Here is a 17,774-nt window from a genome sequence, read left to right on the forward strand (position 1 = left end):
ACATCCCTGGAAAATTCACATTGTTTAGATTGATAAACCTGATGGAACAGGTATTCCAGACTGAAACGACTTTTATTTTGGCGATGGAACATGAGCCTGGCAGACGCAGGTGGAGCTGTGCTTTGTTACAACTGTGCCCCGAGGCTCTGGCACAGAAGCCCCTATTGTGTGATGTGGGAGGTGAGATGGAGAGCAAAGGGCACAGCAGTGAAGAGGAGGTGGATCTCCATTTACATTACGGAAGGATGATTTACCACAAGTCCTGCAAGGGAATCTAGTCTGAATCCACTGCAGCAAACTTGGGATGATATTCTGTCCTTGTGAATTTTCATTTCATTTGGTTGTTGCTGCCATCTCAGTGAGCAAGAATTGAAGTGTTTTATCAGTGTTCAGGGCAGATGTGGAGCTTCCTGACATGTCACTGATGCTGCAAAAATCAGACGGACAAGATGTTAGAGTGTAGGATCCTCCTGTTTTGTGCCCCAATATGCTTCTTGTTAATTTTCTTATTCCTTCATTCAATTCTTTATTTTTTTGTTCTATGAAAGAGGGTTTGTGTTTTACACTGCAATTGCCCATAGTCATAAATGGGTAATCTTTGAGCATGGCAAAGCTGAAGTAGATACTGCATGAACAAGCACAATATGGAATTCAGTATTCATTCACTAGAGGAGCCAGGCCAGATGCTAATCTCACACCCCTGTAAATTTGATGTAAATCTGCTGAAGCTAATGGAATCTCACAGCATTTACAGTGAAATGAGATCAGCATCTGGTGGCAGGCTGACTCAGCTGCAATGGGAGTACACTGAGTTGTTCTGAAAAGCACTTCTCTATGCAAAGGAGAGATGATTTGGATGTTTGTGACTGGAAAAGCAATTCTTTCAACTCTCACACACTGCAGCGAGGACCTGTCAGTCTGAGATGCTTTTGCAGTTTAGTTCTTCTGCAGCCATCATAGATATTCAAACCAGTTGCTTTATTGTTTGACTTAATTTCCTGTGAAGTTAGCAATCTCTCTCATATCTCTACCCCCAGCTGGTTAATACTGATGGCAGAGAGGTTATTAGATTGAAAGGAGTCTATTTTACATCAGAAAAAGCCCATATTCTGTTTTCCTTGTGTAGACAACATTAGTTCAGGAAAATGTGCCAGGATATGATTTGGTAGCTACTCATACTGGGTATTTTACAGTGTCAGATACAGCAGATCGTGTAATGCTTTCTGTAGGATTAAGGAATTTTGTTTCTTTTTATAAGCAAGATTATAATTTATTTGTTTTAATGGACTTGAACACATCTGAAAGAACATGATCACTTCTTTTTGATAGAAAATGTTACATTGTTCCTTGGCAAACCCATAGCAAAGCTCACTCTGAAGAAAATTTTTATCTTCAAACTGAATTGTGCTTGCAGAGGGGTGTACTGGTTAGTAAGTAAGTCTGGTTTTATCTGTGTAGTCAAGTGACCTGTGACAGCTCCAAAATGAAGTTATTCCACTGGGAAACTCTGCACTGTACTTATGGCATGTCTCTGGCTTTGAAATGTTGGGAGTATGTACAGCACAGCACTGCGTGTTGTTGCTGTCTGATACTGTGGAGCAAGAACACGTTGGATCTCATTAACTTTCTTCTTTCTGCAGGAGGCAATTGTCCTTCGGCATGTGGGTGGGTTGGACGGCATGGAGGGGGGATAAAAATGGAGAGAAATATCAGTTTCTGGCACTAACCCAGGTTTTATGCTAGCAAAGTGCCTGGATTGAAGCCAGTATTAGAGTATAATTGTAACCACTTTCGTTGCTTTTCCTACAGAAATTTGGAAAGCAAAACATACACAGTAATATATTTTTATTGGGGAAATAAATGGTGACCGAAATACAGCAATTCCATGGAAATGTGTAGAGAATTTGTATCTTCGGGTATGTCTCTGGTGCCTTTTGGATGAGATGAGAACAAGCTCTGCCATGTTCTGAGCTGACTGGGGGCTCTGTAGCTGTATTAGCCTGGCATCCAGCCCACGTTTGTGTACCTTGCCTCTCAGCAAGCCTTTTCCTTCATGTTTAGTACCACTAATGGTGCTGACCTTGCTCCCAGGCAGTGGAGCAGGGCAGAACAAGCTCACATCTGCCTGCAAAAAAATATGTAGACAGAACCTGGCGGTGATTTCTAGCTGGGGATCAGTGTGTGGCTCCAGCTCTCTGTATCTTTCCACCTTTTAAGACCGCACTGGTTAGGGAGTCATCATCATTTTTGGTAGAAAACAAATCACATGGAGTTGTATTCTTTGCTGCAGGTCGATTGCTCTATTTGGGTAATAGGAAAATAAATCCTGAAACACACTTAGCTCAGTGTGACTAGAAATTGCTCCTCCTGACCCTAATAGGAGGGCTCAGCATTTTGGGAGGATAGGCTGTGGTTTATTTTCATTCCTGAGTTTTGTCAGTGGAATGTGTCAGGATAAGTATCCAGTGGCTCTTGGAGTGTCAGTCCAGGCTTTTTTATGGCTGTTGCAGTGACATTACAGAGTTTATCCATGGCTGTCCCATAAGAAAGCCAGCAGAGATGCAGATCTTTAACAGTTTACTAGATGTGGTATTTTAGCTGGAACAGAATTTGGTTTCCATTTTCACAACACGCACTGGCAGTAGCGTGTGGATTCCTTGCCTCAGTGTTTTCACTTCTATGGCTCGTTCACACTCATTATAGCATCACAACGTTGTAGCATCCATGTAGACTGGATAATAACAGCTGCCAATCCTGTTCTGGGTCCATTTCATATCCTGTTACAGCTGATGTACAGCATGAGATGGAATAACATTAAATACTTAACTAAAGGATTGCTCTCTTGGCTGTTCTTGCTTGCCATGAAGGTGCTTTAGCTTTGATGCTGCTTAACAAGCTCCACTTCAGTTAATATACAAACAGCCCAGTGGAAACTTTGGACACTCTGCCATGCAGTGTTTTGCTTTATGTTCATGGTGGCCAAGTTTGTACTTGGTGGTTTAAAAGACAGATGTTGCTGCCACAGGAAAATTCTCAAAGGGGCAGCTGCTGACCTTCAGCTCAAACCCCCCAAGTGGCCCTTTGCTGTCACAGTGGCACTGCTGGAGAGGTGGGCACACTGAGGTTTGGCTGCCGAATCCCAGAGCCCTGGGAGTCAGCTTTCAGGGACTGGTCCTTTGTGTTATCTTTCTTTTCCCTTTGAGTTGTAAGACAAAGGACCCTGAGGGAGTCTGCTTCACTCTGGATCTCTGCTGAGGTTCTGAGGATGCACTTCAGGAGTGCTGCTACTGCTTTCTGCTGTAGAACATCTGGCAGCAAATTTATTTATCCCTGCTTGTAATTCCATTAATTTCAAGAGTTCTACCCAGAAATAGAATTCTTTTATAGCAAATTGACCCAACTCTAATGGGTTCGAGGGAAGGCTTGGATCACTGTTATATGCCACTCTGCCCTGGATGATGTCCAGGGCTAATTTTGAGAATTGCAATGGTCTCTCTGGCTACTGTTGGCAGTTTCCTGTCAACCAGCTTAATATTTTCAATCCTGTTGTCTGCAGGTTAATTTGGAGAAGCAGGTTGTACTAATCAGACACCAGGAAGGAAATTACATGCTTCAAGAGCTAGCCATGCATGGAGCTGTTGAAAATGAAACAGCTCCTGATTAACTGTTTGTAGACAAGTCCTTGGTCATCAAATTTGATTCTGTCTTTCCTTGTCTAGGGACAATACTGGTTCTTTGGTTCCCACCTGTGTTTAAATTGCTCGATTTGTGTATTCAACATCTCTGCTTATAAGGAAAGGGAAGAGTTCTGCAATGTTATTTTGCTCTTTGCTGTCTGATGTTGTCATCAGACAGTGATGCTGTTGATAATAAACTGGGCTTTTAGCATTTTCTTAGTCATGGTATTCTGCCCAGTGAACATTTGGTTCAGTTCACTTTCATCTCAGCATACATTCTGCTGGTGGCTGAAGGTCTCTCTAGACACTACTGCCCTTTGGCCTGCCTGTCGTTGTACTGCTTTTTAAGTGCACAGCACACTGGAAAGTTAATACTTCTTTATTCTCATCTCTCCCAGTTGAGTTGTTCTTTCATGCAGAGAAAATACTGAACTGAAAAGATAATGGTTATGTCATTTCTGTCCACAGATTGTGATCCCCTTCTTCAGCCTGTTGATCAAAGACATTTATTTTTTGAATGAGGGATGTGCTAATCGCCTTCCAAATGGACACGTCAACTTTGAAGTAAGATCTAAAAAACGTTTTTACCTATCCCATTCCAATAGCTGAGGGGCTGCCTGAGACTATTGGCCTGCAATTTTCCATGCAGACCATCAAACACTGAAAATGAGATAATCTTACTGTATCTGAGTGGAATGATTTTATGTTTACAGAAATTTCTGGAATTGGCTAAGCAAGTAGGAGAATTTATAACATGGAAGCAAGTGGAGTGTCCATTTGAGCAAGACCCTAACATCATCCACTACTTGCACACTGCTCCCATTTTTACGGAAGATGGTAAGACTGTACAATCACTAATCACTGCAAATGTCTCTCTTCATCACTGCTAATTAACACCCTGATCGTGCTTTGGTGATCTCTCTCACTGACTAGTCCCAGTTCTTTCCTAGCTTTCCTGCCAAACAGCTTGTTTATCCCCAGTCTATCAATGTGTTTTTGCAAATACAACCTTCTAGCAGATGAAGCTGCTGCCTGATGGCGTTTCTCTTGTCTGTAGCGTCTCTATAAGGCACTGTCTAGGAAGCTGCCATTGTGGCCCTCTTTTTGTAGTCACAAAAAGGGGCCACACAAGCATGTCATGGGCTGCTGTGAATGTCAGCTGTCCCTTAGCCACTCATTCTGTGATTGATGGAACCAGAGCTAATCTCTTTCACAAACCAACACTGTCATCTCTTCAGTAAACACAGCCCAGGGTGATGGAGTCCAGCTGACCTTTTCCTCTACAACAAAGACACGTGTTATCTACAGAAAAGAATTTTTAAGAAAACCTTTTCTATTAATTCCAGCTGTAGCTATGAAAGTCCTGTTCTGAAATTATTTCTCTGATTGTCTTTTTTTTACTTATCTGTCCTCGTCAGTTTGGTATCCAGCATGTCAGACTGTGTCATTTCATATTGGTTCGTGTCAGCTGCCTCTCTATACATTGTCACACACAGAATTGTCTATAGCAACCTTCCCGTAAGACATTCTGGTGCTGGATTTATTTTTCCTTCATTCTATAGGCAGTTTTCTGTACTAATCCAAGGTAATCAGACCAGACAGCTTGAATTTTACAGACTACTTCAGAAAGCAAAATACTGCTTCTAAAATCCTGCCTAAATCCTAAGAATGACTGCCAAAATAGAATAATTAATGTGATTAATATGTATCAAAAGGAGATAGGATGAAAGAATTTCATCTTGTTTTAGGCTCTAAAGGGACAGAAAATGAAGGGTAAAAGTACAGTTTTCAGGCTACTGGACTGAAAAAGAGTGACCTCAACCCACTAATTGTTTGCAGATTTTCTTCCTCATGTCCTCCCCTATATTCATACTGCTTTTGTGAAATGCCCTTTGCAGAAGCCACAGGAAGCCTCCCCCATTACCCAGGGGCAGTGCAGAGTAGAAAGAACTGCCCTGAATGAAAGGTGGGAGGATATCTGAGAGAGATGCAGCAGTGGCATGTGAAATGCAGCTGTACTGTGTTTGTCTCGATGTGGAGACATGGTGGCCAACACTTGAATATTAAAAGACAATGCATTTGTAGCACAGACTTGAATGCTGAGGTGGTCCCTGCATTAGAGAATAAAAGCATCATGAAACAGTCAAATGAGGAAATGTGTGTGAACACAGATTACAGCCTGTGATTCTGAGAAGACAGTGAGATATTAATGCACTGCCAGCTTTTGCAGAGAAGACTACAATCTAGACTCATTTTGGTGTCATAAAATGCATCCTACAGTGTAAAGATTTCCAGGGGGGGAAGACATTTATTTTCTTCCACTGCATTCCTTCTCTGGTTTCTGTAACTTACTCTTACCTTGAGGGTATTGTGTATCCTTTTAAGCTACCATGTTCCCATAGACTTTAAAAAGATTGAGGAACATAAAGTTGTGTTAAATGATGAGAATATCCTTAGTTTCTAAAAGCTTATGTGTTTAGGTGTCAGGTCTCACTGTCTCATTTTTAATGTTCATATAACTCTTGAGTAGCAGTGCTGTGATGGAGGAAATGGGCCCAGATCTCTAGATGCAAAACCAGAGACCATTCAACTGCTTAATACTGTTATGAGAAGGTCATGCTAATATATTTTAATTCTGGGCTCCTTTACTGTTCCATCAAAATTAACATAACAGCTTTCCACGGTAGATACGTGAGCTAAACATCAGTGTCCCACTATTACCAGCTACCTGATGGACCATGAAGTTTTAAAATTTCTGTGTGGTACAAAAGAATATACAGGAATGCAGAGAGATGGGGCTTAACAATGCTATTGGAAATAACACATATTTACTGTTTCCAGGTTTGTATCTGGCTTCCTATGAAAGTGAAAGTCCGGAAAACCAGACAGAAAAAGACAGGTGGAAATCCTTAAGGTAACATCTCATTTTATCAGCTCATTTCTAAAGAATGTCCAAACTGCACTGATACCAAAGCTTGTGAAGTGCAGGTATTTAAACTGTGACCTCTGAGGGAGGTCTCTTCCATTTAAAACTAATTTGCAGAACCGAGGCTGCACTGATAAAAGCTCATTTTAATCTCAAATTATCCTCCATGTAAAGAATACCCTCAGCTTGCTGTACCCATGCAAAAGCCTGATGCAGATGAAGAATGCCCCAGGCTAACTGGATCTTCCAACAGTTTACAGCTCTTCTAAGAGATGTATAATGGTTTGATATAAGTGGGAATATGAAGAGAGTGATTGAAACAACCGAAACCTTTAAATTTGCTTCTTTTTTTTCATTGTCCTTATGTTTTACATTTACAGATCCACTATTTTAGGGAAGACTTGAAGATTAAGAGATTATTGCAGTAGGTCAAGGAAAAGAAATCCGCAAACATTTTGCACTACTGATTCCAAAGATGCCTGTTTGGGATTTAGACAATTTCTTTTGTTTGAGTTTTTTTGTTGGGTTTTTTTTGACTGCCTAACATGATGGATGAACTGGATTCATCCACTGAAATCAACAGAACTGTGTGCACAATGATGCTTTTCTAACTATGAGACAGAGAGAGGACGGACAAACAGACTATTTGCGGCTGTGCCCAAACTGCGTCAGGATCACTGTAATTTTGCCTCTGAAGGAAAACACAAGAAAACCAGGAGCAGGGAGAATCGTGGTACTGCAACAGAGGATGGAAAAGTATAAAAAAGGAAAGCAAAAATACACGAGAAGTATTTCAGAAGCAGGTGCTTCGGACAGCAGTTCTTTAAACCCTCTGAGGATTGTAAAATTAAATCAAAGACACACACAACAGCAATCTGGTTAATTGCTGAATGAAGAAAAAAGAACTTAATCTTGCATTAGCAGTCCCCCAGCCTTGTTGAACAAAGCACTGACTGCTGCAGGTATGAGCTTGCAGGGACGAGGACTGACACTGCTCACATACAAGTCTGTCGCGTTAGGCCACGTCAGCATGGGACAGTCGTCCTGACCCCATGGGTTTTTACAGAGAACAACCTGGAGTGTGACTCTTGCTTAGTTAATCTTCCCACCGCTGTTGTTGCTTTCCTTACTGTGAATCTGGGCTGGTCTGAGGAGGGCAGAGGGCAGCCAGTGCTGCTCAAAGACACCCCCACCACTTCTGAGGTTGAATGAAGAAGCAAATGACTCTGGACTCAACTTACCTCTATTTAATGTATGTAGTGTATTCCCTAAATTTATTGATGCTGAGTTGCATCTTTTAAGGGGTTTTATCACACTCAAAGAAAAAAGGTACTTCATTACCATTTCTGTCAGGTTCCAATTAACACAGTACTGTTTACTTTGCAACATGATACGTAGGAGGATGGGGGGTAATTGCTCTGAATTTGGGAAGTATGTGGTATGCTTTAAAAAGACAAAGGGTTTCAGACGAGAATGAATGCACTAAAGAATTTGTCATTCATGAGCAGATAACCATTTTTGTCTTTTTTACTTTTAGGCTGTAAAGGTCACTGTTTCCTTACAGGTAATAGGAAATAGGGACTGTGTCTTGTGTTTAAAGTTGTACAATAATCAAGGTGCTACTGTAATAGATATATTAAATGATAATGAACTATATTAGATTCAAAACTAAGACCTAACAGTAGACTTACTGTTTGTGTGTGGAAGGAATGTTCCTAACTGCCCCAGAAAATATCTCAAAAAACTTAAATGAAATCTAAATGCCACATCATACTGAACTTTGCATTTTTGTTACTGACTTGGTGCTACCTTTTCAGATGTTCCAGTCCTTCTCTCCCTAGAAAAGGATGTAACCCTTTCTGTGAAATCAGTAATAATTTTATTTCAGCACAGAGTGATTCCAAGTGGCTGTAGTGTTTTGAAAAATTCGGGTTATCACAAAACCTGGCTGTGTTGGCCTATTCAGCCAGAAAACTGGAACTGTTCCTGTCCTCTGCCAGGCCTCGAAGTTGTCTGTGCCTGAGTGAGCTGTTGACCTGGAGGCATTGGTGGGCTGGTGTTTGAGGGCAGCAGCCTGAGAATGCTCTGTGTGGTGCACTCCAGGTTTGATGTGTCTGCAGAGCAGTTTTGTGTTAGGTTATGGCCTGTGGGAGCCCAGTCTGGCTCACTGAATCCACTGCTCCTGTGCTTGCTGAGCTGAGCAGGATGGATTTTTCTGGATTTGCAAACAGGGGCTTGAGGCAGAACTTCAGGTCTCCTTTTCCTGTAGATCTATCAGCACATGAATTCAAACAGGGGGCACATAAAACTCTAATGTGTTTATTCAAGCTTTGTATGGAAGAACTAAGTGTAAAGATGGCACAGTATCATTGCAGCCATGGAATGATGACTATTCTGCTGATACTGTGAATATGCTGTTTGTTAATTTTTGTACATGAGCTGAGAGCTACACAGAGAAACTATACACATATAGCTGTTCCTTCAGGCAGAACCATTTCCAAAATGAAGCCATTAAAAGCCTGTTAAATTTCAGATTAATCCAGAGCAATAACCATAAACGTATCTACAACAATGCTAATGTTTAAGTGTGTTTGCTAAATGGTCATTCTTTCTTACTACCCGCATCTTTTTAACAGGCACAGTGTGACTTCACATTGGAAATATGGGGGTTTTGTTTAACTGAAACCCAGTGCAGGTGGAGGGACCCTTTCTTAAAACCTGCTTTTAAAATGGAAATCCTCACTCCTTTTCAAGTTAGCCACTAGAGGCTGGTACAGATGAGATTATACAACCGTGACAATTAAAATGTGATATCTCATTATAATTCCGTGTATTTTGGGGCACCTTCCATGAATTTGGGCAATTTTGTAAGTGTAAGTTAAATTAGATCTCCTAAAGTTTATCATTGTTGCAAACGAAACCATTTTCGTAGTCCAAAACTTTCAAAGCTCAGTGCTTATAGTAGAAGCATAAAGGTCAGATTTAGGTGGGTATTAAGGGCTTAGTGGGACTGTCAGAAGCACTAAATTATTCTTAATCCTTTATGTAGTCACACATTTAAAAGGTCTTTTTTCAGAGGTGTTAAACATCCTCATCTCTTGGGGAGTAGTGAGGCAATTATTGCTTTATAGAGGTGCATGGCACATTAATCTGTAGTATTTGATCTCCAGAGACACTCACTGCTCTTTGCAAAATGACTTGGAGATGAGAGTGTGAACTACTTAAAATGAGAAGACAGTGCTTCTAAAAAACGGACTTCAGCAGTCATAGCTTGTCTTCACATAATTTTGTAGCTATTTAAACAGAAACAATGTAAGCCTTAAGTTGCAGCTGTCGGTTGCATTTCTAATTGACCGGTGGCCTAACCAGGGTGAACAGCTCCTGGCAGGAGCATGGCTAGAGCCTTGCTTCACCAACAAGCACCAGTACAACTGAAAACAAAGAATGACAACTCGGGCAATCAATTTCTTCTAAAAATGTATTAATATTACATGAAAATGAGAACATAAACATGTCCAGTAATTCATTTTTCTTGCTATAAAGGCATAAGGAACTCCTGCCATGCTGAAAAGAAAGGAGGATCACTTCCCACCAAGCACTAAACCACTGTAAGGCTTGCAGTCATTAGACCAACATCTAGACAAGTTACTAGGAGTAATGTTGTGGCTTTCTAATTCTGCTTCTTTGAGTGGATTCACTCCCCGACAGCTGCTTGAGCTAAGACTACACAGAGAGCAGAGCAAAACCAGACCTGTATGTCTGCAGTGTTGGTATCAAACCCCTAAGCTGGTAAGATGTGAATATGACACAGTCTTGCAGAAGCATTAACTTAACTTCTGGTATACAGCAGTATTTTAAAAGACCCAAATACATGAAATCACTTCTGCACCTCCTCCAGTGTAATCAAAATGGTAGCAAAAGTCCCCATTTTTTCATTTCTTGAGTGTGCCAGCAGGGCTAGGTATAAAGCTCAGTGGAAAGCAAGGAGGGAATTGTGTGCCTTCAGCTTGTGTGAGGTCAGTAGATGAACTTGCTCAATGCCTTTAAAAAGACACTTAATCATACAATGTTGCCCTCAATTTCACATCAGCATCAATCACATTACTGAATTAAAGGTGCATGGATGTTGGTCAGTTGGGCGTGACTAGATTTTCAGGGCAGAAACTCAAAATGAGTCAAGCACTCAAGAACCCTGTGCACCAGAGTACACTGATTAGACTATCATTATTCCCTCTCTTAGGCAATGAACACAATCCTGTTGTACATCTCTGGAAGCTCCCCATGTGGATAGGGCAAACTGTGATTGCAGCTTCTGCTGAGGTGTCACTTTAAAAAAGTGTGGACAGCTGCTAAAGCACTTCAAATAAGAAACAATTTAAATGTAGAGATATTTTTCTCAGCTTGAGAATATTTTATGACGTGGTCATTGGTGGTAAGATAATCACTCACTTAAAATTAAGCCTGTCCCTTCCTGCTATCTTGGTTATTTCATCATGTTGTATTGCAATAGTTTATGCACCTTTTCTTAAAGCACATGAGCGCTGGTTTGCACATGACTGTAAATCCAGTTTAGAACAGAGCTCAGATCACTGAAAATGTAATTGGAATTTTCAACAAAAAGACATGTTAGTAGAAAATATAGTTATGCATATCAATGTAAAAATGTTACACAGTTAACAGTCTCTGGCCTAGCAATGACTGTGTTCCATGGAATGAGACTGATTCCAAGCATAGCAATGTGCCAGAGGAAAAACTTCAATTAATTTTGATGGGCTTTGGAGCAGTACTGCAATTATTAACTGTAGTACAGTTTTTAGTTATTCATAGGTATTAAACTGTATTGACAACTGATGTAGTCTTTGTGCCAGGTGCAACTCTCAGATGGGAGGTGCACTTAATAGGGTGAAAATCCAGCCTTAACAAAAGTTTTCTTTGACATTGTTGAAGTTTCAGCAGCAAATTCAAGGACTAAATCTGATTAATTAATGTCTGAGAGCAAAATTTGACTTCCTGGCTTTAAGAACCTTTTTCTCTTTTTATACTGGTAGAAATTAGCCATACTGTCTCAAATTACTCTCTCATTGGAAATTAAACCCCCTTTGATTGTGAACTGATTATTTCCATTGTTGTAGTTGCAGAATGGGGTTAGGGAGTGACAAGGAAACAGGGAAAAGCCCCTTTGTTACTGCTCAGAGACTCAACTGTGGGCCAAAGCTGTCTTTTCTTTTGTCCTTTCTAACATTACCTGTCGAGTGAAATTACCTGCGTAGGTGGTGCAGGGCATTACTGAAGTGTGGCTGGGGAACAGCACACATACCTGGGCTCAGGATGGCAGCACAGGCACCATCAGGGACACTGAGGGGTGATGAGATGATCCTGGACAAAGCTGATGTGCACATTCATGTCTGAGGCTGCACTCAGCTCTCTGATGCTGGGACACATCCCTTTTGAAAGAGAGAAAGTTCTTGGAAGTTCACCTGAGGCAAAGCCTACTACACTTCCTTATCCACCCAACAGAATGATTACAAGAAAATTCTTTGAACTAAAAGAGGTTTCTCTAGTGGACTTAAAGCAGTAAAGAATTTGTTTCTTAGTTGACAGAGATTTTAAGATCTAAGCAACATGGAAAAATAAATATTTTAAAATTATGAGAAATACATTGATGGTTGTTAACTTTCATATTTCACAGCATGGCAGCAGAGTGGAACAATATCTTCTATTAATACCAGTGGCAGCTGGGCAGGCGAAGGCAGGAGAGAATTTCTGGTGCAGAAGATGTTACCAATAATTGTGTTTTAATATTGGCTAGAGTGCATCCCTTCCCCTAAAACCACTGCTCCCTGCTCTGTGGAGCAGCTGAACCAGTTACATTTTTAGATGGTACAGATCTGGAGTTTAATCTGGTTTGTATTAATTTCTTTTACAATTCTTTCTGCATATTTTCAGATAGGCAAAAAATACTGAGTACATTAAAGCTAATGCTCATACAAGGCATCACATCCTGCATTGTTACATTATGCAAGTGTAGATAGGGAGCAAATAGCTTGTATGGGTGGTATTTCATACACTCAGCACAGGTGCAAGACACTGAAACTCAGGCTACAGCCTCAGCTGCAGAAAAAAGTTAAGTATGAGTAACTCCTGCCTAGATCCCCTGCCCTGCTCCATGGCCAGCACAGACTATAGTGCTGTAAATTCTGAGTGGCTTAGCCTGTTCGCTCTTCCCTTGATGCCTTTCCCTCCACAGAAGTGGTGTTTTGCTCCATAAACAGCTCTTGCAAAATGCCAAAGGAACATTTTTTTCTAGCTCTCTGCCATACAAAGGCTCTGTAATCATACTCCAGATCTGTCATAACAGAATAGGAATTCTCCGTTTTCATCCCCATGGCCTTAAAACTGCCAACCCAGATTAATATTGCAGTGCAGCAATGTTCCCAAGCCTCCTAGAATGCAGAAGACTTGACAGTTCAGAGCTCAGGAGTCCTACAAGTTATGTGTTTGTAAAGGAACCTTCCTTCTAAAAGGTGCAAAGCTCATTTAATGGAATTCTGAACAAAAAATTCCATATTCCAGCTACCTTTCAGAGAAGCATGGCTTCCTCAGTGAACTGTTACTGGTCAGTACTGTATCACTGCTTTCATTATTTAATTATGCTTCTAAAATTCCAGTGTTTTTGAAATGAACATATGATGGTTTTTTGATGATTGGTCCATGGGCAAACAGAATAGAGAAAATGGGGGCTGTAGTTTAGACTGTTGACATCATCTGTATTTCTTTAGCAGCCCAAGTTGGGTTATCACTTACTGTCTGTCCTTGCCTTGAACCAGAAGGAATTGTTCCGATACAATTGTCCAAATTATTAAAACTTAGTGAAAGACGCACACACAGAGCTATTAAATTCAAGTGTTTCACAGTCTGATCCTTACAAATGTACAAGTACTTCCCTTAGGGGTCTGTCTGTAAAAACACCATTACTAGTACAACACAGATGGAAAATAAATTATTCTCTGGGTTTCAGAACTCTTAGCAAGCGTTCATCAGCTTATGAAGGTGAAAAACCAGATTTTAAGACTTTTTTTTCACTTTTAGCAACAGTGACTATCAACTGTCTTAAACCTAAATTCCAAGAATATAGGATTCTAAAACTATTAGAATGATACTGTTTAGTCACAGACCTAAAAGCACAGAGTAGAAATGGATAAGCAGAACTGTCTTTATTTTCACCCTGAGAAATTCAAAGGTTGACAGGACCAGGGTTACCTGGGAAGCACGTCCTTTCAAACAATTACCCCAAAAAGATATCCAAATTTTAGTTTTACGTTTCTTCTGGTGTTACTCCTTTTTACAGCTGTGCTTAGATAAATGGGAGCTAAATTATCACTTTAGATTTTAAAAAGAACCAAGCTAAGAGATAAATATGGCTTAAAAGAACGGTATATATTAATCATGTGAGTGATAGCAATGAGGAACTGTGCTTTTCCTGTATCTTTTTCATTAAATTAAACAATTCATGTTGTGATTAGCATTTTCGGGTCAAATTGAAATCCCTCTACCATAGAATCATAAAATTGTAGAATCATTTAGTTTGGAAAGGACCTTTAAGATCATCAAGTCCAACTTTTAACTCATCCATAATACTCAAACCATGTGGCTTTGTTAGAAGTTCCCAGAACAAATACCAACACTTTATTAATTGCACAGGCAGGAAACAGTAAAGTTACTTGAAAGTGGCTGTTATGATTTTGTGACTGTACATAGATCTTGCAAAATGTTATTGGTAATATGCATCCTATACCCTACATAAACACTGCGAGAATAGCATGGTCATTGTTACGCTGTATAGCTGTTGTGGAAAATGTCTTAACCTGCATTCATGATGATAGTGCCCATCCTACTCCCATGCCTTTTTATACAGTTGTGGTAAGATTGTTATGAAATCCTTTTGTCAGTCATGTTCCAGCTAACTTACCTATGTATAGAATTTATATATTAAACCCCCCTAATTTATACTGTGTTTTAACAGTTTGCCTGAACTGTCTATGGTTTCTAAATTTTGTAATGTGAGTGTCAAATAAGAATAATAATTAAAAAAAAAAAAGACTCGGCTGCGTGGAATTTTTTCTTTTGTTTTATATGTAGTAAAGATTTCAACAACTGCAAATCTAGAGGATAGGCTGAGAAGAAACTCACATTGCTTTGAAACTCCAAAAATACGAAGATGTCCCTGACTCTGCCCAACAATGCATGAATATGTGTGTAGGCAGAAACCTGTGGTTTCTGCTCTTTCTCATTTCCACTTTACTGCTTCTCTCTTCATCCTCACACATTCAGAACATTGCACTGCATGTGTACTGCAAGGAAGGGAGGCAGATTCACAGTTCCCATAATAAAATATTTTCCCAAATAGGAGCTGTAGAATGGGAACTTCATAATAATAGGAGGAAAAAGCTGAGACTGGGTCTGAGTATTTTTAGTTTGTTTCTATAAAACTCCACGGTACAACTGATGTTTAAATGTGTTGTTTTAATTCTTGTATTGCTGATGGCAATACAAATAATAAAGTGAGAGGTACTACTGAGAGGAGGGACCCATTTCAGTAACAATGTACAGTAAGAGACATCCTTGGTTCAAGCAGCTTAAAACTCTTAAATAAAGAAGAAAGAGGCTCAGAGGTGAAACTTGTGTTGACGTAAGTGGTGGAGTTCCCTTGATGTAACATTTGGCACCTGCACCACATTGCTTCTGTGAGTGTGTAACTGCAGCACAGCTGGTCCTGCCTGTTGTCACCAAGGGAGAACTGCCCGATGTGAGTGGTGTCACTGACTCCAAAGCCTGCGGAAGTGGGACGTGCAACCTCCTTTCTCAGCACAGTATTCTTATGGTGCCAGAGCTCTTGCCAAAAGGAACTGTTGAGTCATCTGGCTGAATTTCCTGTAAACTGTGGCTTATTCAGGCTTCCCCTGTCAAGCCCCCAATTCATTATTAGGCTAAAACATTTCAATCCTCAGGAGGCCCAGTTGTGCCACAGAGAGTGAGAAAAGTCCAAGTTTCAACCATCCCTGTGAGCCTTTCAATTAAAGGGGGTGGATCAGCTCAGCTCAGCCCAAGGCAATCCCAGCTGGCCCACGGATCACCTAAATGAAACCCAGTCTGCCCACTGCAGGGAACACTCCTTGGCCCCGGTGACCTGCCAGCTGTTCAGGGCACGGTGTCCCCGTCGCCCTCAGTACAATGGGAACACGCTGAGGGCAGCAGAGGCCGTTCCAGACTGCCACTGGACACAGCTCAGAGAGAACCATCCTATTACCTGGCCACAACTGTTCCCCAGTGCACATGGGAATGAACACAAATGCCCACACTGACACAAAGTTTCTGGGCCACTGCTTTTCTAAGAAAAATTCTAATAACTCTTTAACAAGGAAAATGTGTCTCTAAGCCATAACCATACCTTGTTCTTTTTTACCCGGCTGAATATTTGCATTTTTTTCTATTCTGCTGTATAATCTCAAAAGAAAAAAAAAATCTATTTTAAATTTTTCCTCCATAAAAATAAACTCCTGTGGAATGGAAATACAACTGTCAGTGGGTGCTCACTTTCCTTTTTGCTGATCCATACATCCAAGCTCCTATTATCTCTTTGAATTTACATATGCCACAACAATCTGGGACAGTGGCTCCCTTGATCAGTAGTTATAGTGATTTGTGAAATGAATAATATATTTTGCCTGATACATCTTAGAAATTCTCCTGATGGTTTTTCCATCCCCATTCAGTTCAGTCCCTTATAAAGAGACAGTATTGTCATTACTCTGTCCCTGAGCTCCCAAGCAAAGACAGCTACTCCCACACGGTCAAGGGAACCTAAGAAAATCTGTCAGTATAAAAATCAAACCATGGAAATGTAGAAATCCATAAACAACTAAAGGCAAAGCACAACTGCTAATCGGCCACCCTTTAACACTAACCAGAGGGAGGAAAAACAAAACCAATACATCTGTAACTAAGAAAAAGCAAGCATAGCACTGGAAGTACTGAAAGCCAGGAATTTTTGGCTCTGCCTGAGTTCTTAGGCTTTGGGCAAGGCAGATGACCCTTGCTTTAAATTCTCATCCAAACAATGAGAAAACCAGGTAAGATCTATATCTCCTGAGGAGCTGTTGTGAGGATGGATCACCTCCTATGGTAAGGCATTTGAAAGAGGAACCTTACAAAACTGCATTTTGAAGCAAATGGTTTGAATGTATCTCTTCATACACTCACAAATGTGTCCCACCAGCACAGTAACACTGAATTGTAATGTACTCTGCTGTACAAAGCAATCTAAAACATAGTTGCATTGTGTGTTACTCACTCCACAAGCTGTGCATACATTTGGTGTTGCAAGTCTAATTAAAGAAGGATCTATCTCACATAAACAAAAGTAAATACCATAAGGGCTGACAGCAGAAGCAGCTGTAACTACACTCAAATGAATTTCCTGAGTTTTGTAAAGACTAGATTTCTCTAGTTTGATTCTTCAGTGTTCTTCACCTCATTTCTGACTTAAAAATGGCCATTTCTAGAGGGACTGTCACTTTGATACATAACCTGGTCATGGCCAGCAAATTTCTCCTGACTTTATCGTTCTCTGAGACATCACTTAAATTCCAGCTGACATTCCTCCACTGCTGTGTCTCCACTGCCACCTCCCGAACAGGAAGGAAAATCAACTGCTTCCAATTCTGCTTTTCTTTTGAATGTCTGCAGAGGTGGTTTTGAAAGCACTTTGTTCAGCACACAGAGCAGGAGCCGAAACTGCTTTGCAATCTGTCTAGAGAGGCTACGTTCTATAAAATCCATTGTAAGACTTTTGCTTCAGAGGGAAATTTCTTTATGTATGTTTGATATGAAGGTGGTACAACCTTTATACACTGCTTTTCTTCTTCAAAAAGGTCCAATTATTAACTTCTGATAGGTTTATTCCTCTTTCAGCTGTCAGCTGAAAACCTCTGACTGAAACCAGTACATTTTTACAGCTCCCATTCATTGTGTTTTCATAATGTACAATAGTTATTTCTACCTTTTCTATTCCAGGCTGAAGATCCTTACTCCCAACAGGAGAGAACCAAAATATCCTAGAACCAAAATTTTCCTGCTTCCAAAGGTAGTCAGTTCTGGACGGTCTCTTCTGC

General features: G+C 40.5%; 1 protein-coding gene across 7 annotated transcripts in view; it reads left to right on the top strand.

Moving 5' to 3' along the window:
• The window catches only part of RASGEF1C (RasGEF domain family member 1C), a 76,539-nt gene extending 61,834 nt beyond the window's left edge, over window positions 1–14,705 (top strand). For all 7 annotated transcript variants that reach the window (XM_019286061.3, XM_039559490.1, XM_039559487.1 and 4 more), the window contains 4 exons: window positions 4,146–4,241; window positions 4,391–4,514; window positions 6,519–6,591; window positions 6,984–14,705. In XM_019286061.3, coding sequence (XP_019141606.1) covers window positions 4,146–4,241; window positions 4,391–4,514; window positions 6,519–6,591; window positions 6,984–7,008 — 318 coding nt within the window. In that variant the 3' untranslated portion in view covers window positions 7,009–14,705. The remainder of the gene's footprint in view (window positions 1–4,145; window positions 4,242–4,390; window positions 4,515–6,518; window positions 6,592–6,983) is intronic.
• The last annotated feature ends 3,069 nt before the right edge of the window (window positions 14,706–17,774 follow it).

The sequence above is a fragment of the Corvus cornix genome, chromosome 13 (assembly GCF_000738735.6).
Source record: "Corvus cornix cornix isolate S_Up_H32 chromosome 13, ASM73873v5, whole genome shotgun sequence".
NCBI lineage: Eukaryota > Metazoa > Chordata > Aves > Passeriformes > Corvidae > Corvus > Corvus cornix.